Source organism: Ursus arctos, unplaced genomic scaffold, assembly GCF_023065955.2.
Source record: "Ursus arctos isolate Adak ecotype North America unplaced genomic scaffold, UrsArc2.0 scaffold_3, whole genome shotgun sequence".
NCBI lineage: Eukaryota > Metazoa > Chordata > Mammalia > Carnivora > Ursidae > Ursus > Ursus arctos.
Genome location: NW_026622985.1, coordinates 33,413,424 through 33,440,367, shown reverse-complemented (window position 1 = coordinate 33,440,367; position 26,944 = coordinate 33,413,424). Strand labels below are relative to the sequence as shown.

At 35.4% G+C, this 26,944-nt stretch overlaps 1 protein-coding gene across 8 annotated transcripts in view; it reads right to left on the bottom strand.

Moving 5' to 3' along the window:
- Positions 1-236: 236 nt before the first annotated feature.
- The window catches only part of ANKIB1 (ankyrin repeat and IBR domain containing 1), a 248,689-nt gene continuing 221,981 nt past the window's right edge, over positions 237-26,944 (bottom strand). For 2 of the 8 annotated variants that reach the window (XM_057304104.1, XM_057304103.1), the window contains 11 exons: positions 21,333-21,463; positions 15,175-15,309; positions 14,097-14,183; positions 13,944-14,010; positions 11,669-11,814; positions 10,479-10,657; positions 9,581-9,632; positions 8,623-8,664; positions 5,033-5,147; positions 3,761-3,894; positions 237-3,405 (listed from right to left, as the gene is read on the bottom strand). In XM_057304104.1, the coding sequence (XP_057160087.1) occupies positions 2,662-3,405; positions 3,761-3,894; positions 5,033-5,147; positions 8,623-8,664; positions 9,581-9,632; positions 10,479-10,657; positions 11,669-11,814; positions 13,944-14,010; positions 14,097-14,183; positions 15,175-15,309; positions 21,333-21,463 (1,832 nt within the window). In that variant the 3' untranslated portion in view covers positions 237-2,661. The remainder of the gene's footprint in view (positions 3,406-3,760; positions 3,895-5,032; positions 5,148-8,622; positions 8,665-9,580; positions 9,633-10,478; positions 10,658-11,668; positions 11,815-13,943; positions 14,011-14,096; positions 14,184-15,174; positions 15,310-21,332; positions 21,464-26,944) is intronic. The other 6 variants (XM_048212861.2, XM_026505429.4, XM_057304106.1 and 3 more) reach the window with 5 other exon arrangements.

Sequence of the window (26,944 nt, the reverse complement as noted above, 5' to 3'; positions counted from 1 at the left end):
CTGAAAGCTACAGTGATGAAAATAAAAGGAGCACTGAAGTCACAATGTTTTAACACATTGTCATGCAGTGTTTTAGAGTTTATCTTTGGGGTATAAAATACTCAGGAAATGGGCTAGTGTAAAAATGTAAGAACCAAATTAATCCCATTATATCGGAGGGAATTTAATTTGAAGAAAATCAGCTTCCTGACTTGGTTAAAACAAAGTCTATAATGTAATGAGACAAAAGTGAAGTAGTTTAAGTAATAAATGTTTAATCAAAGAATTTTACATATTATTAACAGCATTCATTTGGCCAAACATCTACACGTTTGTAGAATCCTACTGTATATAAAGTGGGAATGTATCAAGTATAGACTATGAAAGTGCAAATAACAAGTCAAGGTTAGAGTAATTTTTTTTTTTTTACATTATAAAATTAACTTGTTTACAAAATAGGCTTTGCCAAACTTTATTTCTGAATTGTAAAGTCAATGACTGTGTTGTTTTTAAAATATGTACCAAGGAAATACAAATTGAATAATGATCATTTTTCATGCTCAGGAGATAACAGCACAGAAACAAAGGGTACTGCACAAGGTGCAAGGAGCCGGAACCCACCACATACACTGTCTTCACATGGACCACTCTTTCTCACCTTATTGCAGCTTTGCAAGACGCTTCAATGTGATACAAAGACTCTTTCTACTGAAAAATTACAACTTGGTCTAAAAACTGATTGGTGTCAATATTTTTAATCCAAAATAAATTTGTAAAAAAATCCTTTAATGGACTGTTTCAGTTTAATATACAGTAATACACTGTAGACAAAGTTAATATTTTCCCCAACTAATTTAATGGGGATTGACATTGATGTTTCTGATAACTGGGGAAATAAAAGCTAACATGGACCTTTGATATCCATGGCATAGGAGCAATGCACATACAGTTTATTCCAAGGGAAACTGGGGAATTAAGTACCCTAATATAATGTCCTAGCCATATGAATTTGAAGGACAGAATTTGAAAAGCAGGTTCTGGAGAAAAAAAAATTAATCAAAAACCGTAATCACAACTCACATGGATATCAATACTAATATAACCTTTTACCCAGCCCAGGACTTGCCTGTACACACTCAGTACTGAAATTTTGGTATCTGTAGATTTCTGGTAAGAATCTGGCAAAACATTAAATGGAGTGTGGCATATCTATTTTGTTTGTGTTATGCTAGTTTTGGTAATATGTAAGTAAAACAGCCATTCCAACAGTTTACTCTAGTTTTAATTACACACTGTACCATTGTATCTTAATTACAACTATGACCAGTATTTTCTTCACAGTAATACACTGATAACTAGGAAGTTGATTTTTTTCAACACTAAACAGTAATCACACAGCAAATGAGTATTGTGCAATAGAACAAACACATGTCAGCATTTGCTATTTAGGCAAACAAACTGATTGAACATTTTAGTTGTTATATTTACTGTAAAGGCAAGGCCATGGGTGGTTTTATGGAGGTCTTTGCAATTCATAGCATAGTTACTTCAGAAGAGACACTGGAATTTGAATTACTCACTTATTTAACTGGCAACTATCCATTTAGTTAGGCAAAGGCACGGTAACATGTTGCGCAGGATGTTTTATTGAATTTTTTAATAATTGTGGGATTTACTATAACTCATGAAAACTCCACTTTTTTTCTATTTTATAAAACACTTACCATTAAAAGTAATTGCACCCATTAGTAATTAGAATGCACTGTAAAAGTGTGAAAACAAAGAACTATGATTGCACTTCCAATAAAGTGTCTCTTAAAATACAGCACCGCTGTTGCTAATCAACTGTATTTTAATATTAAAATAAACTGTTTTTAACAGCAGCATTAGGTTTAGTTAACTTAAGCTACAGGCTACATTTATTTAAATGCAGTCTCCATGGCAACAAAAGCCCATTCAATTCTGGAATATCACTGCTACCAAGTGGCACCTTTAACTCCCGAGAAGGCCGAGACTCCTCTGGAGCCCTCCAGGACACTGCACGCCTGCACGCCTTGTTAGTCAGCGCATGAGTCAGTTTGGCACAAGTGGACTGTAATAGACATGACAAGAAATCTTTGATTCATATGAAAACTACACTGTGGTAGATGTAGCACTAAGGAGAAGCCTTGAATACCTCAATTCACACTGCTCAGACAGAAAGGAAGGAAGGAAGTGATGGGAGAGCACAGACAGACTGAGGAACAAAATGTTATTAGATCTGTCCAAAGTAACTTCCAAAATGAAGAAAACATTTTCTTTAAAACAGGAAAAACCACCCAAGGATTAGGGAGTAAGCCTTTAATTTAAACGTTCAATTTAAGTATTGCCAACCTTAGGCTTAACAGACAACTGCACTTTCTCAGAATGTGGAATCTGGCCTACTCATTCCATTTGTGTTTCTCTTACTCTTCTTTTTTGTCAGCACAAAGGGGAAAAGCTATCTCATTAAATACAAAGGAAATTCTCTGTAAGGTTAAAATCAGAAACGAAGCTACCATTCAAGGGAACTCCTTCGTATTCAACCCTAATGTCAGTGGTTTAAAATTGAGTTGGAATTGAGTGGATCAAGTCTCTGTAAAGCATACTCCACCAGAACACCATCTGTACCTGTGATTCCCTTAGAGCTCAGAGGTCTGCAGTTCACACTAAATGGACTTGTTCAAGCCAGTCACTTGAGGTCTGAGGTGTTTGACTTGAAACATCTGAACCATCCCCCTTGTTGGCTGCCTCATTATCACTATTGCCAGCTGGAGATGCTGCCTCCCCAGCCAGAGTATTTTCTTCTAAAGGATTTCCTTCTTCTATTTGGGTTCCTCTACCTTCACTGACCACAGCATCTTCAAACACCGAGTCTTCTTCCGGTGGCACCAGTTCCACATCCCTCACACCTTCTGACTCATCTTTGACACAGGGGAGCTGGGAATCTGCACTGATTTCTGTAGCTGCTGGAGGAATCAGGGCAATACTCTGAGGGTTCATGTCATGAAACCAAGCCATGATATTGCCAAGAAGATTGTCATTGATGTTGGCGTCCTGGCCAGCTGAGTCAGGGTCACTGGATGAGGGGTAGAATTCACTTCTTGCCTCACTGAGAGGGTGTGAACTCAGAGTGTCAGTTGAAAATGGGTCACTTTCTTCTCCTAATCTCATGAGGCTGTCACCAAGTTCCAACAGCTCAGAGCTGCTCAACGCAGCCCGAGGGCTATCTGTGTTCCTGGGGACCGAGTCTAGCCTGGAAGGTAAAGAGGTGCCTATCGCGCCTAGGGATGCCTCATTACTGAGGAAGTCTCTATTTTCCTCATCAATGGCCAGCCCGGATTCTTGCAGTGATAACTGTATTGCAAGAAGTATATTGGGATCATCTTCATCCAAGGAACTCAGGGCCTGAGGTGACAGAAAGTAAAATCACTTCAAAATTTAAAAGGAAAAATGATTCAACTCAATGAGGTTTACCAACTATTCTTTTGCCGAAGATAATAATAAATATTACCTCTCTTTATACAGAATTATTGTTTTATCTAATCAAATCTTATTTTAATTTTCTCCTTGCCCATTTAAAGAGCAAAAAATTCCTTAAGAGATCTCTGAAATTTAGGAATCTTTTCCGGTATTACACCTCCGCAACAAAGGTTTTAGAATGAAAAGAAGAAAAAGGAAAGCAATTAAAGTAAAAATAGGAAGCCAGGCTAAACAGAGAAAGAGCATGAACAGGGGCGAAGAGGCTGCCCAGGAAGGCTACCTGAAGAGAGTCCTGGTTTTCAGAGCGACTGGCAGGGGTGTAGTCGCGCAAGGAAGAGCTGTGCAGCACGCTCATAGATGCGGAGCTCACCACCGAGGTGCCAGGCCTGCGGCCACTGCCACCATCTGGGATATCTGTTTTAAAGCAAATGGAACCAGAGACAATTCTGTCATACAAGATTTCACTCATCTTTTTCTTTTGGCCGACAATTTCTCTTTCAGTGCTGTTGAAAACCCGTGTTCACTTAATCTTTCAGAGATTTCTCCTCCATATTTGTCTCATCAAAATACATCTAATACTGGGCACCAGGGTGGCTCAGTCAGTTAGGTATCCAACTTTTGATCTCAGCTCAGGCCTTGATCTCAGGGTTGTTGTGTTCAAGTCCCACACTGGGCTTCAAAAGGGGGCGCTAACTGGCTTCCTTTATTTAAAAAAAAAAAAAAAATATATATATATATATTTCTGTATATATATCTATATGTATATATATCTAATACTACTACTTCAAACACATGATTGTTCTTTACGTTTTTGTTTGCACTATATATGGTTCTATTCATAGATGCAAGTGCTACCATCCATTCCACTTTTTTTCCTTAAGCAATAACAAAGGTATATTAGTTTTCAGAGTTCTAAAAACTAAGGAATTTTGGAATTACAATTGCTCGAAGAACAAATCTTTAGGCTCATTGATCCTGATACATTAAAGATCATCTGCGGACATTACAGTTTGAAGATTTTCCATTAACAATTTAACATTTAAAAGTTGATAATTAAAATCATTTATCTCCAATACCAGAAATCTTCTCTCTTTAAAGAATGTTTAGAGGAGAACTGAGGCTAGGAGAAAAATACTCCATGAACACCCTAACAGTGATCAAGAGCTATAATTTATTGAGTGCTCACTAGGTGCTACTAGTGCTTAAGGGTTTTACGTGTATTCTCTCACTGAATGCTCATGGTGAGCCCACAACGTGGCACTATTACTGCTTCTTTGGAAAGAGGAGACTGAAGCTTGGAGAGGTTAAGTGAACTTGGCTCAAGTTTCACACCGACACACAGCAGAGATGGGGTCAAGAATCCAGGTCTGGGTGACTCCACAGCCCAAGTTCTTAAACTCCCTGGTTTTCTGTGTTCTGTGACATTTGAAGCATCTGCATATTGACTGTATATCTGCACTACAAACTATTTCACAAACATTTAGATTAGCCAGTTTTTAGAATGAATTCAGGCAAACAAAGAGACTAACACATAGCCAACTTAGGAGCTTACCTAAAGTGCTCTCACTAGGCTCATCAGGGTCTGGAGGGTTACTGAGCAGACTGTGCACATCTCCTCGACGGCGCTGCTGTCTGTGCCTCCTCCGATACTGAAATTCAGCATATTCCTGCATAAACCAAAGGTTATAAAATACAGGAGAGCATGCAATTTTTTTAATGCAAATAAAACAAACAAATACACTTTTTCCAGGAAAAAAATGTGTGATTTTATATACATATTATAAAATCACTTGGCTTTAACAAAAGAAACTTCAGGTTTTGCCATGCCAAGGAAACAGAAAAGGTAAAATGGAAAAAGAAAAATTTTAAATAGTCATTAGGATTGCCTGGATAACTTGGGAATACTTGCAAGCTCCAATGCTAGGTCGTAACTGAACTTTACTTCATATGCTTGGGTCTTGTTACATAATGTTATAACTAATACTATAATGATTTTACTAATATAAGTTAGGATCTTTACTAAGATCTTTACTAAAAACAACTAATATAAGCTAGGCTCTTGGAGGTTTGGTTTTTAAAAAGTGACTGTGGGGGGCGCCTGGGTGGTGCAGTTGTTAAGCGTCTGCCTTCAGCTCAGGGCGTGATCCCGGCATTCTGGGATCGAGCCCCACATCAGGCTCCTCCGCTAGGAGCCTGCTTCTTCCTCTCCCACTCCCCCTGCTTGTGTTCCCTCTCTCGCTGGCTGTCTCTCTCTGTCAAATAAATAAATAAAATCTTAAAAAAAAATAAAAAGTGACTGTGATATGTGCAACAGAAAGAAAAAAAAAGAAAACAAAGAGCATACACTGTCAAATACTTGTGAGACTATTAGATTTTGTATTCCTTGGGACAACCACATACCATACTCAGAAGTTAAATGATTAAGTTAAAAGAAAAATGTGAAGGTAGCTTTAAAATAAGATGTTACTTGGCTTCCTTCCTATATTAGCTAATATGTGGGGTTATCTATAACACATCCAGGGGAAGTCTTTTCTATTTAGTGTATGGGAAGAACACGGATTTGGGCAGAGGCAGAACCTGTGGCTACCTGATATTACTTGGGTACAAACATATTTTTCTGTGTTTTAGTGACAGAAAAGACTAGAAGAGAGGCCAGTTAGTGTGCATGACACCAGCATAAATAGGCTAATTTTGAGGACCATTATAGAACCTTTTGGTGATAAATACAAAGATACTCAGGTTTATGATCATCCTGGTTACCCTAGGATATTCAACATGCTTATATTGTGGAAGTAGCGCAATAAACCAAGAGAAGTTTTACATCACAAATAAAATTTTCACATCATACCATTCAAGTTAAATTTATTTGAACTCCATCTGTGTAAACAAGCAGTTGGACTCTAATAAGAAGTGGCGGCATCCTACCAGGCTAGAAACCAAGAAAGATACTACTGGGTCTCAGAGGGATTATTTAGGTTCTTTAAATTTTCTGCTGAGCTGCAGTATGATTTGCTCTTTTTCTGGAGGCCCATGATCCCAAACTGGATGACTATCATGCGTTATCATGGCTCACTGGACCACTAAGGGACACCACATTTCTTAGACAAAGATGGCATGAAAATTTTATTTCAGTTTAGCATTTATTTAATTAAAGGTTTTATTTATTTTATATATATATATAGAGAGAGAGAGAGCACGTGAGCAGGGAAGGGACAGAGGGGGAGGGAGAGAGAATCTCAAGCAGACTCCATGCTCAGCGTGGAGCCTGACTTGGGACTCATTCTCACGACCCCAAGATCATGACCGGAGTGGAAAGCAAGAGTCAGATGCTTAACTGACTAAGCCACCCAGGCACCCCTCAAGGTTTATATTTAAGAAGAATTCATTTACTTTGTACACTAGATGATGGTACAAAAAGTTATTCTGAATTAAATGAAGTACTACTGACCACAGAATATACATATTCCCAATTTAAGAAAATTAAAATTTGGTCTAAAAACAACTATAAAAGAAACTTGATTTATTTATAATTATTCTGACAGAAAACTCAATGGCATTTTCTCATGATGCATCAGGTTTAAAAAACTGATCACATAAAATCAAACTTATCTGAAAATTCATAAGAATTCCTAGATTTAAAAAAAAAATTATTTATTTATTTATTGGGGGGGGGGGAAGATAGAGAGAGAAATGTGTGCATGGACAGGCAGAGGGAGAGGAACAAAGAGTCCCAAGCAAATTCCCCGCTAAGTGCAGAGCCCCATTTGGGGCTCCAGCCCACAACCCTGAGATGATGACCTGAGCTGAAACCAAGAGTGGGACACCCACATGACTACACCACCCAGGTGCCCCAGAATTCCTAGATTTTTAAGGAAACATATGAAAAGGCTTTAGTTGGTATACTCCAAATGGTTCAAGAGTATTAAGGTTACAGAGAAGATTGAGAAATTTTGAGATTTATAGGGGAGAAAGCTGCCAGGAGATTTTTGGTGAGCACCAAATCTGCCAGTGACTTAAAGGGACGCTTTAATCCTTCCAGAACTTCCATGAAGTAGATAATACCATCCACATTTTAAAGAGGAGAAATTTAAGGAAGAACATTGCCTAAAGTCTAATAAGTTACAAAGCTCGACCTTGAATTCAGGTGTCCCTCAGACTTCAACACTATGCTCTTTCCTCTGGGCTCCACTGCCTTTAAAGTGGTACAAAATACTTGTGACTGTCACTGATTCATTCAATTTAATTAAAAAAAGAATAAGATGGAATTAACTTTACTGAAAAAAATATAAATTCAACCTAAAAGTCTATTGGAGTTTGGTAACATTGTTTTTTTTTTCAGAGTATATATGAAGGCAAAGAGCTAATTTTTCAAGATATTACTTTGGCAGTTACTTGACAGTCACACGCATGAAGAATTTTAGTTTCACACTATATGGTAATTCTTTAGACTTGCAATAAGATTTACATAAAATCGTGGTGTTTCAGTGTGCCAAAGACTTTAAAGAAGAGAAAAATAAAAGTAGTTAAAAAATTCTTATAAAAGTTATTAACACAAAAAAATAAATTTAAGAAGGAAAAGTTACTTATACTTTCACAATTCTCAATCTCTGGAGAACAAGAGCTCAATAGTTTTACTTATAAATATCCACATGTGAGGTGGCAAGCTTTCCTTTTTCTTTCTTTTTTTTTTTTTTTTTTACAAAATGAATCTGTGTCAGTCACATTAGCAGGCCTTCAAAATTCAAGGACAAATATTTAGGATTCCTAAAGTTATTGTCAGAGCTAGAAGCTGCCAGATGATGCACACATGACCCTGAGTACACTGGTAAAGGTTTTATTTGTGCCCAAATAAAGCTAAACTGTATTTCTACCCTGAAGTACTGAAATCTTTAGTACTCTTTTTTTGATAATTGAAGCTTGTTTATTCATGCTTTTAGGTGGAAATTTTCCATATTATCCTCAAAGCTGTAATTGTAACAGAATAAGCATAGGATCATCAGGTAAAGAAAGAAAAGGTTCATAATTTGTTTTACAATAGAAATTTCATTAATATATTGAATTATTTTTGCAATTTAAGTAAATTTAAAATTTTCCAAAGCACAAACTGTTTTCTCAAGTCAGTATTTTCTTGGATATATCTACCAATACAAAAGGCCACAAGGTGATTGCAAGTATCCTCAGCAGCTGAAAAGAGAAAATATCTGATTTAAATAAGCCACAGTCATTTCTGGATCATAACTGATTTCACTCTCTTTCAGTTGCAGATAACAAATGGGCTGTAAATGATAAACAAAGGTTTCATTGTTTGTCCTGCTCCCTTCCAAGAACTAAGTTAAAAGGTAATTATAACATAAACATTAGATATATACTACTGTTTTAAAGAGTAAGGGAGGAGAGAGGGAGGTAGAGAGAACTGCTAAAGCCATTTAAAATCAGACTCAACAGTGACAGTGGCAATTTAAAGCTCAGAAAATAGCAATGTGATTGATTTTCACTCTTATTTTTATTTGTGGTAATTGCTATTTGCAGTGTTAGTATTTTAGGCTGTTTGTATTTTACAATCTATTAATAACAACAACCAAAAAACCCAAGAAGAGGGTGAAAATCTTAAAGAGAAACAGAAAGCAACTAAGCAAAGCATTTCTTTCTGCATAAACATTAATGTCAAGTTTCCACCTTAGAAACTGATTACAAATCAACTGAATCAGCTTGTTGTAGTAACTTTAAAGAAACAGATTGTGCAGGTTTTCCATAGATTTAGACTGAAATAATATTACAACAAAAATATATTTCTGATAAATAAAATTTGTATCTCATTAACCAATTTGAAGTTATGTTCCAAAATATATAAATTTGGCCTTAATTCTGACTGCTCAGTAATTAAAAATAATAAAAAGGGAGATGCATTTAATAATGTGATAATCCAGTACTACAAATAGCTAAATGTAGGCTCTGCTGAGGCATTTTTATTATATACCAAAGAGAAAACACTGCTGACAATCTCAGTAGGATTTAGAATAGATAAGGGTGGAAATGCAAGCAGGATTTCATGAAGGAAAAATATAATTAAAAAACAATACAACCCCCCCAAAACAATTACCTCAGGTGATGCAAATCCTAAATATTCCCAATCCCATGTTCCACCAGCAAAGCTACAATGAAATTAGACATAACATTTGATTTATTACCAGCTATAAAATACAATCAGACCCTCGCCCACTGAACATTACTTTTAAGTCCTCCGCTTGGAACTTGCTTAACCAAAGCAGATCAACTACTGAATATAATTAAAATGATACTTTATTTCTTTCAAATTCTACATTGCTTTATGTTTGTGTAAAATGGTGGAAAATAAAAATCATCATGCTATAACAGGGTATTTTATGATTCCTTCTATTTTTATTTTATAAGTTCTTATGTTATGAAAATAGGGTCAAAGGAATTTCTAATGCCTATAATTATTATGAATTAGAAAATAGGCTTCAATTTATAATGGCAGTAGTAGTAGAAGTATCTGAAATAAACAACCAAAACTCAACTGTTTTTTAATGGAGGAATATGAATCACTTAAATAACTTTATTAATATCAGATTTCTAATTTCTTCATAACCTCTTACATAAAACCATAAATAAGACCATAACAAGTTGGCAAGGCTTCCAAATTTGACATTGTAAGATGTTTATGACTATCATATCACTACATATATTACATATTTGAAGTGATGCATCGAATACTGTGAATTATAAGTTCACTAAGTGTGAAATTAACCTAGCCTAATTTATTCCAAGAAACCACATAAAGACAAACAAAATATAAGAAAGATAGAAATAGTACTGGGGGAAAAATCCCCCAAAAGAAGTTAACATGCTTTTATCAACTCTCTGTATTATAGGTATAAGTAACTTCCAGGAATATGAACCCCAGTTAGATAAAAAATAAACCTGGTGGCATTTGTGGCTGGAGCTAGGATGACTTCCATAGCATGCATCCCTTTTACCTGCGCCTTGGAGCTTCTGGTGAGTCTGCAGGAGCAACTCCCCGAGCCACAGATGCCAGGAATTCTTGTCTCTTCTGCTGTACAAGGCACGCTGCCTTGATGATCTTGTGGCGGGGTGTGCGAAGGTAAGGCCTATTGACTTTTTGGGCAAGGTCTTCAGTGACCATTTCTAGGTCTGTCTATGGTAAGAAGAGAGAGAGAGAAAAAAAGAAGGCTTATTGGCTGAGTAGGTTAGTCAATAACAAATCCATTGTCTATCTGGTTTCTCAGTTAAATCTCTTTTGAACTCAGAAATTAATCCAAACTGTAAAATAACTTCCTATTTAATATATGCTTCTATTTTGCACATTTCAGGAAAACAGCACTCATTCGAAAGGCGTTTATAACAATGTAGTTGTTACAGATTACAAAGAAATAGTGAGTATGCCAGATGTCTACAGGGAATTTATCATTTGTCTATGTGAAAAAAAAATGAGTAAATTTCAAGGCATTGTACATGCAAATACATGACTGCGTAGTGCAGACTATATGTAAATGCTAAAGGAATTTGAGGCAAGGAAAGATCCCTGTGATCTGGGGTTAGATCTGAAAGGCTTCATGGAGAAAATAAATGTTGAGCATTTTTAAAAGAAATGTAGGATATAAATTACTAGAGGACAGTTCAAAGGGGTGACATGAAAATTGTGGCAAGAGAAGAAAGTTTGGTGGATTAAAAAAAAGAACATATAATGAAGTTGGTTAGCTACAGTGATGTCAGTTGGCTTAGGTGTTTTTGTTTTTTAAATACTGTAACTTTTTCAGTTGTATTTTGAAAATAAACTGGTAAACAGCGACTTTCCCATCTAGTATGTAATGTGGTTTGTTTCATCTCTGAAGATAAAATTTCTAATTACATAATCAGAATTCGGCCAGATTTCAACATCAGGCAGTTTAAAACAAACAAATGTGGTAGGAAATGTTTGCATAGCTCAGAACTCACTCAGATTTGCAGTGGCAAATTTAAATACAAAAAATTTTCAGTTTATTACTGGTAACTTTTCCTTTATTTAAAAACCATTCTAAAAAATAAAAACAAAATTGTTTTCTAGTCACAGCCAAATAAGATAAAACTTAGTTAATTGGTTGAAAAAGGACAAAATCTGTTTTTTATAATAATTGCATTTAAATTTAATTTTAAAAAGATATCTTACTTGCATGAGTTCAAAAATTTCTTTCTTTGTGCTTTTAGGTTCTAAGAAAAATCCATACGGATAAGAACACTTGAGAATGCGTCGAGTTTTTAAGAGCACATGAACTGCATCTTCAATGAAAGTGGTATCTGGACAGCCTCCTTCAGCTATAAAGTAAATCAGGTATAGTGAAAAAAAATTGTTTTGCAAATATGCTGTTATAAATTAAATGACTGAGTTTTCTTAAAAAACAACAACAAAGGATCTCTATGAAGAAACTGTTTGAAGTAACAGTATGACAGTGATTATTTGAACTAAACACCTACACAAAACACTCATGTGTGGCTTGTCTGCATTTATAAATGAAGCACACTGCAGTTGCCCAGGAGCACTGATGGCAGTCATGAAGGAATGCATACACTGATTCTGGATTCTGTTCTTACCCTGTTGGTTAAACAAATGTAGCTTTAGGTTGACTCTTCTTTACTATGTTTTTCAGGTTATCTCTAGTGAAACTTTACTGATTAAAAATTAAAACAAACGGGGGCTCCTGGCTGCTCAGTCAGAAGAGCATGCTACTCTTGATCTTGGGGTTATAAGTTTGAGCCCCATGTTTGGTATAGAGATTACTAAAAAAAATAAACTTAAAAAAAAAAGAATTAAAACAAATGTCCTGCTAAGGTGTTTGCCAAAACACAAAACAAAAAACAAAAAACCCCCCACCTAATTATGATTACACTTCTGCACAAACATTGTAAGAAAAAAGATAAAACATTCTGGGGAACTGGATAACTAATGCTAGTAAATATATCAAGAAGAGAAAGACAGGGAGCAAGACCGAGGAAGAGGGGAGAAGAAACTGCCTGAATATCTGAGACTGTTCCTTCTCCAGGTATCATTGTAACATTCTAGTTTTCTCCTTAACTGCAAATAGAGGGAAACTAAGGAGCAGAATCTAGATTCATAAGTTCTTTTGAAAGTAAGATTATTCTGCAGGCTTGTGGAAAGAAATTACATGTGTATATACACACACTGACGTACAGACCATCCCAAAATATCTATCCTAGCAGAGGGATCAGAACAAAGAAGATGTAAAAAAGGAAAACATAACAAAACCACCCCCCCCAATATGATATGTGTGAGAAGTATGTGAAGTTTTGTTTCTTCCTTTCCAATCCTTGTAACATTTAATTCTTTTTCACATCTTACTATGCTGTCTGGAACCTCCAGAAGGTTGAAAAGAAGCAGTAATTCACATCTACAGATATTTATCGAATGTTTACTATGTATCAGGCACTGTTCTAAGCATTAGGGACAACCTGGTGATTTAAGAGACAAAAATCCCTATTGAAGAACTGTAGAACTGCGAGGGTTTTTTCCTTTCCATTTTTACTGTGGACAGTACTTCAAGAGTTTGGTAATGGCGATATAGTTACATCATTCCTGAAGTCTAAAAACTAAATATTAACAAGGAGACAAAGGTGCTATTGACACTTTTCCTTCTACTCTAATTTATTTAATTTATGCTTACTATCTTAATTAGGAAATTACCCTCATGAAAAGGGTCTTACTTTCACAAACTGGAGCATATACAATCGCATCTTAGGCTGAAAACCTTTTATATATAAGCTATGATTATTTTAAAAATGTGACTTTTTAAAACAAACATGGTAGAACCTATACTCTGGGTGGTCATTGTGAGATACTATATTTTAATGAACCAATACTCAATCCATTTAGGAATGTTCTTTCCGAATTTCCATTTTAGGATCCGTAAGTCAGACCTATCTCATGTCTTTGCTTTCAGACTCTGACGTCCATTTTTTACCAGTGAGATGATTTCTCCCAAAGCTGTATTTGACTTCCATTCCATTAAGCAGTCTGCTAAATTTTCTCAAAAATCTTTGGAAATTTAATCACACTACGACTGGGTAACATGTGAATCTTGCTCTTTTGACTAGATCAAGGATGCCTTTTAGGGTTCATCCACTGTTTCAGATATTGTAGATTATCAGCAGTGGCACAGAGTAAGCAAAACCATGATGTGTGTTTATCTGCTAACAGTATAGGCTGCATTAAGAGGAGCATGTAAGGTAAGCCGGGTAGAAAATCTAATTACAGAGGCCTCAAATGTTAAGCTGCACTCTGGGCTTCAGAGAACTCCAAGCAGTACCGGAATGAGCTAGTGCAGATAATAATGTATCCCTTGAAGGGCCTTAACCTCCTACTAATGAATTGACTTAAGCATGTAAGGCTATTTTTATATTAATTATCACACATACCACTCATAACTTACTTTCTTTGAGAGCTCTACTCAATTGCTCCATCTTTTCTTTGGCTGTTTTAAGAAGGCGTTGTTCTAACTAAAGGAACAGAAATAAATAATTTATATAATTTTATTTATTCACAACAGTATAATTCAGAGCATTTGAAATGATTTGGGACATACCTGATAGCTATGCTCATGGTTTTTAAATCTTGTGTAATAGTGCATAAATCTGTCAAGTTCCTGAAATCGTTTGTGTTTTTTCTCAGCCTAGGAAACAAAAGTCCATAAATGACTTTTATAAATAAAGCACTAGCTACTAAAATTGGGGATTTTGTCACTTAAAACTTTTATTAGTAATAGGTAGTTGTGCATACAGATTTCATTATTTTGAGAGAAAAAAAAAAAACAGTACATTTTTAAGGCTACCAGAACAAAGTCTCGTATTTGTATTCTCTGCGATAAACCACTGATTCTGTGATTCCAGAGCATAAGGCAAAGATGCCTCTCAAGACCTACATTTATCAGATCTTCGATGTTTTATTATATTGCTTATTGCTATGGACTGAATTGTATCTCCCCAAAATTCATGCTGAAGCCTTAACCCCCAATGTGAATGACTGGATTTGAAGATAGGGCCTATGAGGTGATAAGGGTTAAATAAAGTCACTGGGGTGGAGCCCTAACACCACAGAATTAGTGCTCTTTTAAGAAAATGAAGAGACACCAGAGCTCGCTGTCTTTTTACCATGTAAGGATATAGCAAAAAGACAGCCAGCCCTCTGCAAGCCAGGAAGAGAGTCATCACCAGAAACTAAATTGGCTGGAATCTTGATCTTGGACTTCCTAGGCTCCAGAACTGTGAGAAATACATTTCTGTTGTTTAAGCCACTCAGTCTATGGTATTTTGTTACGGCAGCCAAGCAGACTAAGAGACTTACTATATGCTATAACATAATACTGTATTGTTGATATTACGTTAAAATTGTTTTTAAGTCATGATAGAGATACGGATATATAAGACTTTGACAAAATTAAAAAAGGGAAAATTAAAAAAAGAAAGCTCGCAAGTTGATAGCCCTATTTTATTTAAATTAAAGGCTACTCTAAAGTATATTCAATCTGGGGGGTAAGGAAAAAAATAAAGTGTATTCAATTTAATGCCTCATTACAACAAAGACAGGAAAAGAAGAAATGCAAAATACTCCCAATGGTATTAAGTGGCTTAGCCAGAGGCCTTGATTTAAACAGTTCTCTTTACCTCCACAGTCATTTCCTTGGATTGCTCCTCCACATGCTGAATGACTTCATAGCGAGTACATCTGTAATACCCTCCTGTGGAAGAACTATGCTTTTTCCATTCTTCTAGGCAAATCCAGCAAAAGTCATACTTGCACTTCAAAAGAAAACATATATGCAAACATCGCCCTGTGTTAACATGCAAATTATTTTCCGATTTCTAGTCAACCACTTTGTAGAGATCAAACAATTCTGCCTGTGTGAACAGGTACAAATCTTCTAAAGACAAGCCGTCTTTTTCATGTTTCCTCTGGAGACCTTATCTGTACTATGGAAAGATGCAGGAGTAGTTTAAAATGACCGCTTAAAAGGATAAATTGAAACATAAATCAAAATATTATGAAGTAATATCAAAGAATCTTTAAAAATATCAATAGGATATTCTTTCCCAATAATAAAGACAGATACTGACAATGTTTCATTTTTCAAGTGCATGGTAATCTTACTTTGGTATATAAAGCTTCACCAGTCTTCATCTGAAGTTTTTCTAATGACTTTGACAAATTGTTTTTGAAACTAGGAACAAATTAAAAGGTTTCTAAGTAGAAAGACATAAAACCTGTTTCTTGTTTTTAAGAAAATTTTACTTTATTACCACAATTGGCAGATAATGCCAAAAATATGAGCATTATGGTATGAAAATACATCCTTTTTTAAAGTTTATGGATTTTGGGTCAGAGGGATCTCCCCATTTCAATCTGGTTTCTTCTGGTACTTTTATGTTTGTTTGCTTTTTAAACATTTAAATATTTGAGCTGTTAAGAATTTACATGAGTATACAGTATACACTATGAATTCAACTTTATTTTTTCCACACAGCTGTCTAGTTGTCTCAATCCTATTTATTGAACAGTCTATGTTTCTCCACTGCTGGAGATCCTCCTTTACCATACACTAAATTCCCACATATTTCCCTATATTTTCTGGGCTTTCTATTATAGTTTCATTAATATCCAGATTCATGTGCCAACACCATGCTGTTTTAATTACTGAGCCTTTACAATAGGCTTACTATTTGACAAGGCTAGCTCTTCCTCACTGTTCTTTTTCAGTTTTCCTAGCTATTCTTGCTTTGTTTTTCCATGTGAACTTTTGAATTAGCTTATTTAGATGCAGAAATAAAACCTGCTGGTATTTTCATTGGAAACTTTCTATCCAACAACTATGTTACCTTTCCAAATTTCAACATCTTTTATGTCTTACAGATAGGGGTCTTAAAATTTTCATCATATAAATTTTGTTCATTTCTTAAGCTTCTTTCTAGATAAATGAGATCTTCCTTTCAGTACATATTTTGTCTGGATGTTTTTGGTACAAATGAAGGCTATTGCCTTCTGCATATTAACTTTGTACTCTGCTAATCAACTGAACTTTGTTGTTAGTAATCATGCTATCTGCAAAAAAATAATTTTATTACTTCACTTCTAATTATTACATCTTTAATTTGTTCCTATTGTCTAAATATGTTGATTGGTATCTCCAGTCCCAATGTTAACAATCTTTGTTATTGAGAGTATTCTTGTTTTTTTTTTTATTTAAGATTTTATTTATTTATATGCCAGAGAGAGAGAGAGTGCACAAGCAGGGGGAGCAGCAGGCAGAGGGAGAAGCAGGCTCCCCACTGAGCAGGGAGCCCAATGTGGGACTTGATCCCAGGACCCTGGGATCCTGACCTGAGCTGAAGGCAGATGCTTAACCAATTGAGCCACGCAGGCGCCCTCTTACCTTATTCTTGGTTTTAGTGTCAGTACCTCTAGTTTTCTCACTAAATATCATGCTAACTTTTGCACTGAACTAGATCTATTTTTATCATACTAAGGAAGAGTCCCTCTATTCCTATTTGAGCGTTTTAATAAAGAATGGTTGTTGTTTTTTTGTCAAATGACTTTTTAGCAACTACAGAACATATATATGATTCTTGTCTTTGGATCTACTAATAACATGAGGTATAGCAATAGCTTTTTAAATATTGAAACATTCTTGCATTCCTGAAATAAACACATGGTCAACTACCTTTTTTTTTATTAAAAATTTTTTTAAAAAATTGAGACATAATTAACAAATCACTCTTTTAATGTATTCTTGCTGTATTATATGTGCAAAGATCTGTGGTCCCCCCCAATATCTTATTTAGGATTTATGCATTGCTGTTCATAAGTAAGATCGATCTATAATTTTCTTTTAATTTTTATAATCTTCTTAACAGTGCTAATATCAAGGTTCTACTCACTTTTAATAATTTGAAAGCTAGCTTTCTTTCTTTCTTTTTTTAAAACAACTCCCAGAGGGGCGCCTGGGTGGCACAGCGGTTAGGGGTCTGCCTTCGGCTCAGGGCGTGATCCTGGCGTTCTGGGATCGAGCCCCACATCAGGCTCCTCCGCTGTAAGCCTGCTTCTTCCTCTCCCACTCCCCCTGCTTGTGTTCCCTCTCTTGCTGGCTGTCTCTATCTCTGTCGAATAAATAAATAAAATCTTAAAAAAAAAAAAACAACAACTCCCAGAAACAGTTTAAGTCATATTAGAATTGCCTATTCTTAAAAGGCTTGATAAAATTCTATTGTGAAACTGTTAGGGCCTATTGCTTTAAAGGGGGGAGATTGCTGAAAAACTTCCTTCTATGGAAATAAGTTTAGATATTTCTTCTAGAGTCAGTTTTAATAAATTATGTTTTCTTAGAAAATCAATCCATTTCAAATCCAAGTTCAGATTTATCTGTAAGAGTTGAACAAAATTATCTATTATCATTTCAGTTTGCTTTATTTATTGATTAGTCCCCTTAATTCTTACATTGTGCATTTGAACTATCTCATCTCCATTTTTTTCTTATGTAAGCTTAGTGGTTTATCTTATTTTTTCTTCAAAAAAACCACTGTTTTGGGGTTTATTAGTTATACCGTATTTCAGTTTTCGACTCAACTGATTTCTGCTTAAAAAAAAAAAAATCCTTCTGGGCACCTGGGTGGCTCAGTCAGTTGAGTTCAGGTCGGTCCTGGGATCGAGCCCCGCATTGGGCTCCCTGCTCTTTGGGGAGCCTGCTTCTCCCTCTCCTTCTGCCTACTGCTTTCCCTGCTTGTGCTCTCTTTCCCTGTCAAATAAATAAAATCTTAAAAAAAAACCAAACAAACCTTTCTCTTGGTGTCCAAGTTTATTCTGTTTTTCTAATTATTTTGAGTCATATCCTTAACTCATTCCTTATTTTGTATTATTTTAATGAGTCTATGCACATTTCTGAGCATTGCTTTAGATATAGGTGCTCAGGTTCTGATAAAGTAGTATTTCCATTATCCTAGTTTCCTAGAAATTCTTTAATTCCCACTTTTATTTCCTTTAACTCAAGAGTTGCTTGAGAGATTTAAAATTTCCAAATGAAAGAGGCCTTCTGTAACTTTATTATTAATTTCTATTTTATTCCATTATGATCAGAGAATGTTGCTATTACCATTTCTATTTTCTGCAGTATTACTGAGATTTTCTTTGATGAACAATGGTCAAATTTTTTTGCTAATGCTCCACGGATACTTGTTTTCAGGATACAAAGTCTGAATATATAGCAATCAGATATATCTTAGTAATTATGTTAAGTCTTCTATATCTTTATTAGTGTTTTCTCTACCTGATAGGTCATGGACAGAGAACTAAATTAAAGTCTGTGTCCTCATTAGCCCTTCACTAACATGGACTTACACAATAAATTGTAGATATCAAGGTTCTGAGAGGATACAAGTTCTTTTATTGCTTGGTATAAGCAAACTTTGTGCCTGATTTGATATTTTGCACCCTTCAGTACAGCTTTATTGATGTCTCAAAATCAGTGGCAGAAATTTCTACAAAACAGCCAAATCTTATATTCTATGATAAGAAAAAAATATAGAACTTTAGTAATTTATTTTTTAGCTGCAGCATATAGTTTTAGAGAGTCAGATGAAGAAAATTACTATAAGTGATTTAAAATGTGTAAGAATGCAAAATTTAAAGTTTCCTGAAAATTATCTAAAGGGAAATGAATAAAGAGTGTTTTTTAAAATAAATAAAACTATTTTTATAAGGCCAAATTTGTCATTCTTCTGTTTAACAATTTGATTCCAGAAAGTAAACACTGTCCACTGAATCATTATCAACACTGTGTCAATAATAAAAGTATATTATGATTCAGTCATTGTGTTAGAGCATGGATTCAATTACATATGATCTGTTGTTCCACCTTCACATTAAAAAAAAAATTCTAAAAGTATGAAATTCTTTTGTAGCAAGGTTATTACTTTCTAGATGTCTTTCTTCTATGTCCTAAGAATTACCTGTTAGTTTCTTTTGTTCAATGCAAATACTTCAGATAGTATATTAGATAAGACTACCACATTTCCATAGTGTGCAAGTAAATGTTTTTTTAAATGCGAAAGAAGCGTAAGCAAAATCTGTTTAAGATAAATCATCTTATATCATGAGCCTGATGAATTCATAAAAATATTCATTCACTCAATACATATTTATCAACTACTTACTAATGGTAGGTGCTTTGAATAAAGGTACCTAGTAATTGCATCTTGCCTCTTTATTAGTAGCCCAATGGCTGATTTTTATGGTTAACCTGTATTTCTTTACACATCTATATAGACTGTAACAGATTTTCCAAGAAAAAACTAATAATGGATATTAGAGATAAGACCACAAATAAAATATTTTTGGCCTGATCAGCTGAATTAATCAGATGAACTAATCACCTTTGGGCATTTTGCTCAGAACACTGTACTACATTTTTCTTCTTACCTCTTAGGAAATCATTATTACTGACTCACTAAGCTAATTCATTTATGTTAATTTTATAGTAATAATAGGCTTATAAAAATGATCTGGTAACTGCTATTTTTTAAATGTAATAATGACAATCATCATTAGCTTCAACATTAAAAATCAAGTAATACTTAGAAGATATTGATATATGTTATTGGAATCTTCTTAACTATTTGGGTTTCTTTCGCATTGTAAATTAAAAGTTACATTGCTCTTATAACTTTAAGTCATTATTTTTTATATACATGAAACTTGCAAAGAAAAAAATTGGAATATCATTATAATTTTAAAACAAAAATGTTCATAAATGTAGGCATGGTTAATAAAATATTAACCTAATTCCAGAATATTTGTTTTAAATATGGCAGTTTCTTTCTTTCTTTCTTTCTTTCTTTCTTTCTTTCTTTCTTTCTTTCTTTCTTCCTTTCTTCCTTTCTTTCTTTTTTTAAGATTTTATTTATTTATTTGACAGAGATAGAGACAGCCAGCGAGAGAGGGAACACAAGCAGGGGGAGTGGGAGAGGAAGAAGCAGGCTCCTAGCGGAGGAGCCTGATGTGGGGCTCGATCCCACAACGCCGGGATCACGCCCTGAGCCGAAGGCAGACGCTTAACCGCTGTGCCACCCAGGCGCCCCGGCAGTTTCTTTCTATGTAACCAAACCAGGAGGGTAGCCTTCCAAAAGTAATTATTTATATTAATTATGTTTCGGTCAGGAAGATCTTTGTTGACATTTTCAATACAGGATTGAATGAATGAATGATTTAACTGATGATTTCATTAGCAGACCTAAGTGTCCACTGCTTTGGGTACTTTTATTATACAGCCACCTCTACACAGACACCAATAGTTAGATGTGGACTTATGGGAATTGCCTGGGGCCTGACTTGGGCCTTGAATCCAAGCTGCACACTTGAAAGCCAGCTTTGTAAGAGATTTCATATAAAATAGCACTTTATCATTTAATATTATTATTTATATATAGACAAAACTCTCTCAGGATCCTTACTGGGCAGGGGCCGGGAGGAGTCTGTAGTTCAGCAGGTAAGATTTCAGGATCCTCACTGGGAAAGATTAGCAGGGAAGTGATTCAGGTGTTTCTCACCTTCAGGCCAAATACCACTGAATCCTTAACCTATTTTTAACATTCATTACGAGTGTAAAATGTAGTAGTATAAAGCAATACTTACGTTATTCAACAAAGAATATAGAATGTAATCTCCTGGAATCCATCTGAAACCCAGCAACAGTTTTATGCTTGTTTCTTCTTTGGATTAATATTGTCAAATTAAGATTCTAACTGCAAAGCATGCAAAATCCTCTTTAACTTCTTACCTTAGCACACTGCATGTGATTGCATCCCTCATTCTTCTGTATTGGAGACTTACAGTTAGCACAAGGCTTAGAGTTAGTTAACAACCAGAGACAATTGGCAGCATCCTCATAAGCTTCACTAACTCCTACAACTTCAGGATATTAAGCACAAACACAAAACACATGATTTAGTGTAGAACTTCAGAGGGAACCCCACCCCCCAAAGTTTTCTTTGTAGATTGTCTCTCAATTTTAACCATATATTTACTTTCCTATTAGGGTCTATGGCAAAGTTTTTAAATTGCTTTGTTTTGAATAGCATGATTATACGGTAAGGGGCTGTATTCCGAAAGCTCTATTTATGAAATCTGATTTAAAGAAATTTTTCTCTAAAGTTGTGTCCAAATAAACTGGGGAAGAAAAGAACTAAAGTTAACAGAAAGCAATATATTACTGTCTGTTTAAAATAACTATTGCATCAAAGAGAATTATAGAAAGAATGGTAATTTTAGGCAATAATTTCTTAAATAGGTCAGTTGCAAACATAATGACCAGATACTCTTCATCACAGTAAAAAACACAAAAATTATACTGAAATATCAGTATCTTTTTTTACCCATGATTCAGATAAACTAAAAATGAATCCAATGTGACATGTCTAAAACTAAATTTATTATTTCCCCCAAACCTGCCCCTTTCTCTATTCCCTGTCCTGGTAAATGATATGATCATCTACTCAGAATCAATCCAGGAGAGTGTGATCTGGGATACCCTCCTTTCTCCCTCACCTGCTGCATTCCATAGTTTCTACCTCTTTCTCTTTCTTATCTGTCTCCTCTCCATTTCGATTTCTTACTGCTTTAGCTAGGGTCCTCCACCTAGACAATTAAAAAACCAACCTATCTCCCCAGCTCCTTCTGCCCCCAACTTCCACTACACAGCCTACACAGTGATCTTTGAGAAATACGTATCTCCTTGAAATCTTTTAGATGCTTCCCACTGACTGCAAAATAAAATCAAATTGTTTTAGCAAAAAATACCAAGCCCTTCATGATTTGGCCACTCTCTACCTGGCAAGATTCTCCCTCACTCTCGCCCCATGCCAATCTTATATTCTTCATCTTAAACTCAATTTATTCTATTCTGATTTGAGATCTGCAGTCTTAAGGAATGTCATGGTTTTAAAAGATTCTAAATCTTGTGTTTTATATTCTATAACCAACACCCCTCCCAGCACCCCAAGTGGGGAGAGTTAGTGACTAGAGAGTTCCAGAGGCACAATTAAAAAACTTTTTAATTTTGTTAAATTTTGTTTTGTTTTCTAGCTCTAAGTGCACAGGGAAGCTCTACCTTTTCTTTCCTGAAAGAGATGTCCAAAAATTACTTTGAAATCATTGAAAGTGGCCCATCCAATCAAGGCCCTGATTACATGCAGATACTCTCAAATGGGTGGGGTGAGGAGTCAGCACTACTGTTAAAAGCAGGTGAGTTTTGAAGTTTAAAAGGAAAAGTGACCCAACCCTGGAGAGGGAAGGGAGACAAAAGTTTGGGTTGACGGAACCCCTGGGAAGTGGCTCAGTATATGAACTGGGAGAACTGATCTCTAGGAGCAGCCCTTTGATGGAGCCTATCAGTGCAGGAGTGGGGCTGTCTTGCCATAAGGAACCCCAAGGTGCCTACCTAAGTCTGTTCAACAAGAGAACGGGAGCTACTGCTGGACTGGGAAGCACTGGTTTTCAATTCCACATAGCAAAGACAAAACAACAGAGGCAATGAAGTGATCAGACCCACTTCAGTTCTAAACCCACTTGATAGAAACGGTTTGATTAGGGTGTTGCTACATAGAATTCTCAGTTAACTCGGTGGAGAATAAGAGTTTCATGAGGAAATTATACTTACAGCTGATCAGGTCAAGCTGTGAAAGTAATGCCATTTACAGAGGGTATTGCTTTAAAACCTAATCACTAAGTACAATGTCTAATTTTTAAGTAGTGGCCTGTCTCCTCCCTTTAGCATCAACATTATTTTTAGCTCAGAGGCTCTAACATATTCTTATGACCTTTATTGTCCATTGTTATAATAAATAAAGCACAAAGCCATTAAAACAAAGCAGCTTGTGTGATTTGCAACATAACAGTTTTTTTCTCCCACCCTCGGAGAGAATGCTAGTTCCTAACTGCCTTCTAGAGGATTGTATAAAGTAAATCGTGTTCAGGAAATAACTATTGTTATTATTATTTTTTTACTATTATTAAAACAAAAACTTATACTGGAAAAATGCCTTTACTTCTAGTTCTCTGAACACGGTCATTTCACATACCCGCCTTTTGTATACACTTTGCTTCATACCTGCATTACCTTATCTCCCCCTTCAGTCTACCTGGTGAGTTTTCTTCACCCTTACTAAGTTCCAGACTTTTTCCTTGACTTCAGTTACATGTCTTTGTACCTGATCTTCTTTCTTCAAAAATCTAGTGTGCTTAGGTCTCTTTGTAAGAAATATTAACTTCATTTAATCAAGTATTAAAGTGCATAACAATCTAAGATCTAACAGAATCAATATGTATGCAAGTGAAAACAAAGTTGATCTTATTTTTATTATTTATTTATTTATTTTTATTTATTTTTTGAGAGTAAAGTAACAGAAGTTTATTAAACAAGGATACAGAAAAAGCTCTCAGGAATGAGAGGGGTCCTGACAGGGTTGTCCAAAACAAAGATGATTTTAAAGAATGACTTCTTAAGGAGACTATTTGAATCCCATTCAATAACCATTTATCGTGTACTCTGGAAAAACTGGTCTCAAAATTTTTATAAATTAACCATTGTTTCACACAAATTATAATCACTCCTTCTTCTTCTCTGATTAGACATAACAGAGGCAGTTTCAGTGCTGAAAAATAGCATTTGAATCTTTATATGGAATTCTTTGAACGAATCTTAGTATATTTTATAATAGTTTTTCTCATTAATTAGATTTTGTCACTCCTTTTGCGTCTTGTAATTCAAAGACTTTGGAAAACTAGGCATAAGGGAGAAAATGATCTCGTGAATCGACAAGTTCAGTTGAAAATGCTTATGCCAAAAATATGTATGTGATCATGACCCAACAAATGAATATGTAAACAATACAGCATTTAATCATACTTTCCTTTCTTGGAATATTGTTTTAATGTATTTAATGATGATGTTCTGCTTAAGCCTTACAGTTGGCCTAGTATTATCTGCTTTAAGCCTCATCCTAAATTTCATAAACTTAGGTGGCCATTAATAGTAGTCAGCTGGTCAACACACTTCAGTCTGCAAGACAATGAGAAAACTCCTAGGTTTTTCTCAGCAACTGGGAACTTTCTCTGCAGTCTTGGCTTTGGTCCTTCTCCGGTAGACAACTTTTCAGGTGTCCTCAGTCTCTTATCTTCTATCCAATTTTCTCAAGTTCCTCCATCATTCTGAATTAAAACCCCACTTGCAACTCCTTGAGGAAATCTTCAGTTTTTCACTCGAGGTCTCCCTGTCTCTGGCCACCCCAAGTAATTGTGTATACACCATATATATCATTTCTAGTTCTTCTACTTTTCTTCTCTCGTTATCAGGATCATGATCATATGTAAGGATATTTTTGTCACAGTCCCAGTGATAATCTGTACTTAGTAGCCAGGTCATTCTCTCTCTCTTGCCCTAGTAAAAACTTATTCATGGGTATGGAATGAATGACCAATTTTACAATGGTAAGAGATAACTAAAAACAATCACCCATTTCAAAATGTTTGCTTCATATCTTAAATCAGATACTTACGGCCATTTTCTGCTCAAGAATTAATAAATACTATATTGTGCTAATTATTTCTTGTGGTGCATTAACACTTCTAGGCAACTGATAAGTAACTTAATAAAACTGTATCTTCTTAACTCTCCTGTATACACCTCTCCTCTCCTGTCTGCATTGCCCCTGTCTTGTTCAAACCCTCATTATCCTCTCACCTGGACATTTTGAAGTTTTCTAAGAAACAGCGTTCTTAACTTGTCTCTCAATAGTCTCTATTCACCATCCACACTTCCACCTGAGTGATCGAAGTAAGCATCTTCAATTCTCACTCTCCTACTCAGAACTGCTTCTCAGTGTCTCAGGATGAAGTCAAACCTCCCAGCACCCACAGAACCCCCGCCCGGTCCTGACACCTGATCGGGACTTCTGCCTTCCTTTGCACTGGTTGTACTGCAGGATCTGCAGTCCTTGAACATGCTATTTCACAGCTCTCCTTCACCAGAAGCCCAAATGCCCTTCCTGTTCTGGTCTGTGTGAAGAACACCTATCAGCTCTCAAGATGCAGCCTGTGCACCAGTTCTTCAAAATGCTTTTCCCGACCCTCTCAGAGAGAAAAACAATCTTCTCTTTGATCTCTTCCCTCCCTCATAATGTACCACAGGTATGCGTTCTTTCACAGCATTAATAATACTTCTTTTTCTTAGTTTTGTGTATTGCTGTCTTCGTCTCTAAAATGTAAAATTTCAAGAATGTAGAGGGCACCTTATTTCCATATTCTAATATAAAGTAGCACTCCATAAATGTTACATAAATAATATGGATACCACTTAAAAGCAATAACTTATTCCTAAGTTTTTTCAGCATCTCTTATGAGCTGCAGACAAGCACTTCTAAAATACCACTGCACACCTCCACATATATGTCCTACAAGTACCTCAAAGTTCACAATGCCCACAACAAATCATTTCTTTCCCCCTGAAAGTTACTCTTGTATCTGAATTTCCTGTTGACCAATCATACATCCTTTGACTCAAACTAAAAATTCACCTCCCTATTTTGATCTCTCTATCCTTCAGTGTCACCTGCCCAGTCATTAGTTATCTTCATAAAAATATCTCAGATAATGCCATTTTCCTACTTAAAAAATGCATCATATAGCTTATTCTGTAATAAGATGACTTCAGACAATTTGGCAAAAATCCTCACCATCTGGCAACACCTACCTTTCCAACCTCATCTCTTGCAATTTCTCCCATGGACCTTAACGTTAAGCTTCATATAAAGGTATAAAGAACTGTAAGTAGGTGAGCAATAGCCAACCATGTCTAATAGAAATATAGATGTTTCTTGGTGCCAGAAGAAAAAAAAAAAAAAAAAGAAAAAGAAAGCAAAATCTAATGGTGTATTGCCCGATATAACACAAGCCTGTAGGGTCTCAGAGCTGTCAGCCAGGCCCTCCCAGCATCACTTCAGCTGCTGACAGCTATACCTACCACATCTCTGCCTCTGTGGATATGCTAAAACCCAATTCCTACTTCACTGCCTTCAGGAGAATTCTATGACACCCCTCTGCCCATCCTGATTTAGTTTTCTTGTTTTTGTACTCTTATCTTTACCCAACCATATTAGTTATCATATGATATTGTAATGATCTGACTGCTTCCCTCCTAGCTTATGTACTTTTTGAAGGCTGACATCATCATCAAGTGCTTTGTTCATAATAAGTGCAGAATCAGAGTGAATTCTTTATCCTGATTTGTACTACCTCAAACTAACTCCATTATATAAAAAGTTAAAAAAATGAAATTACCTTTTAAATTAATTTGAAAGAAAACAATTGTCATAAAACACTTCAGGGGATGAAAAA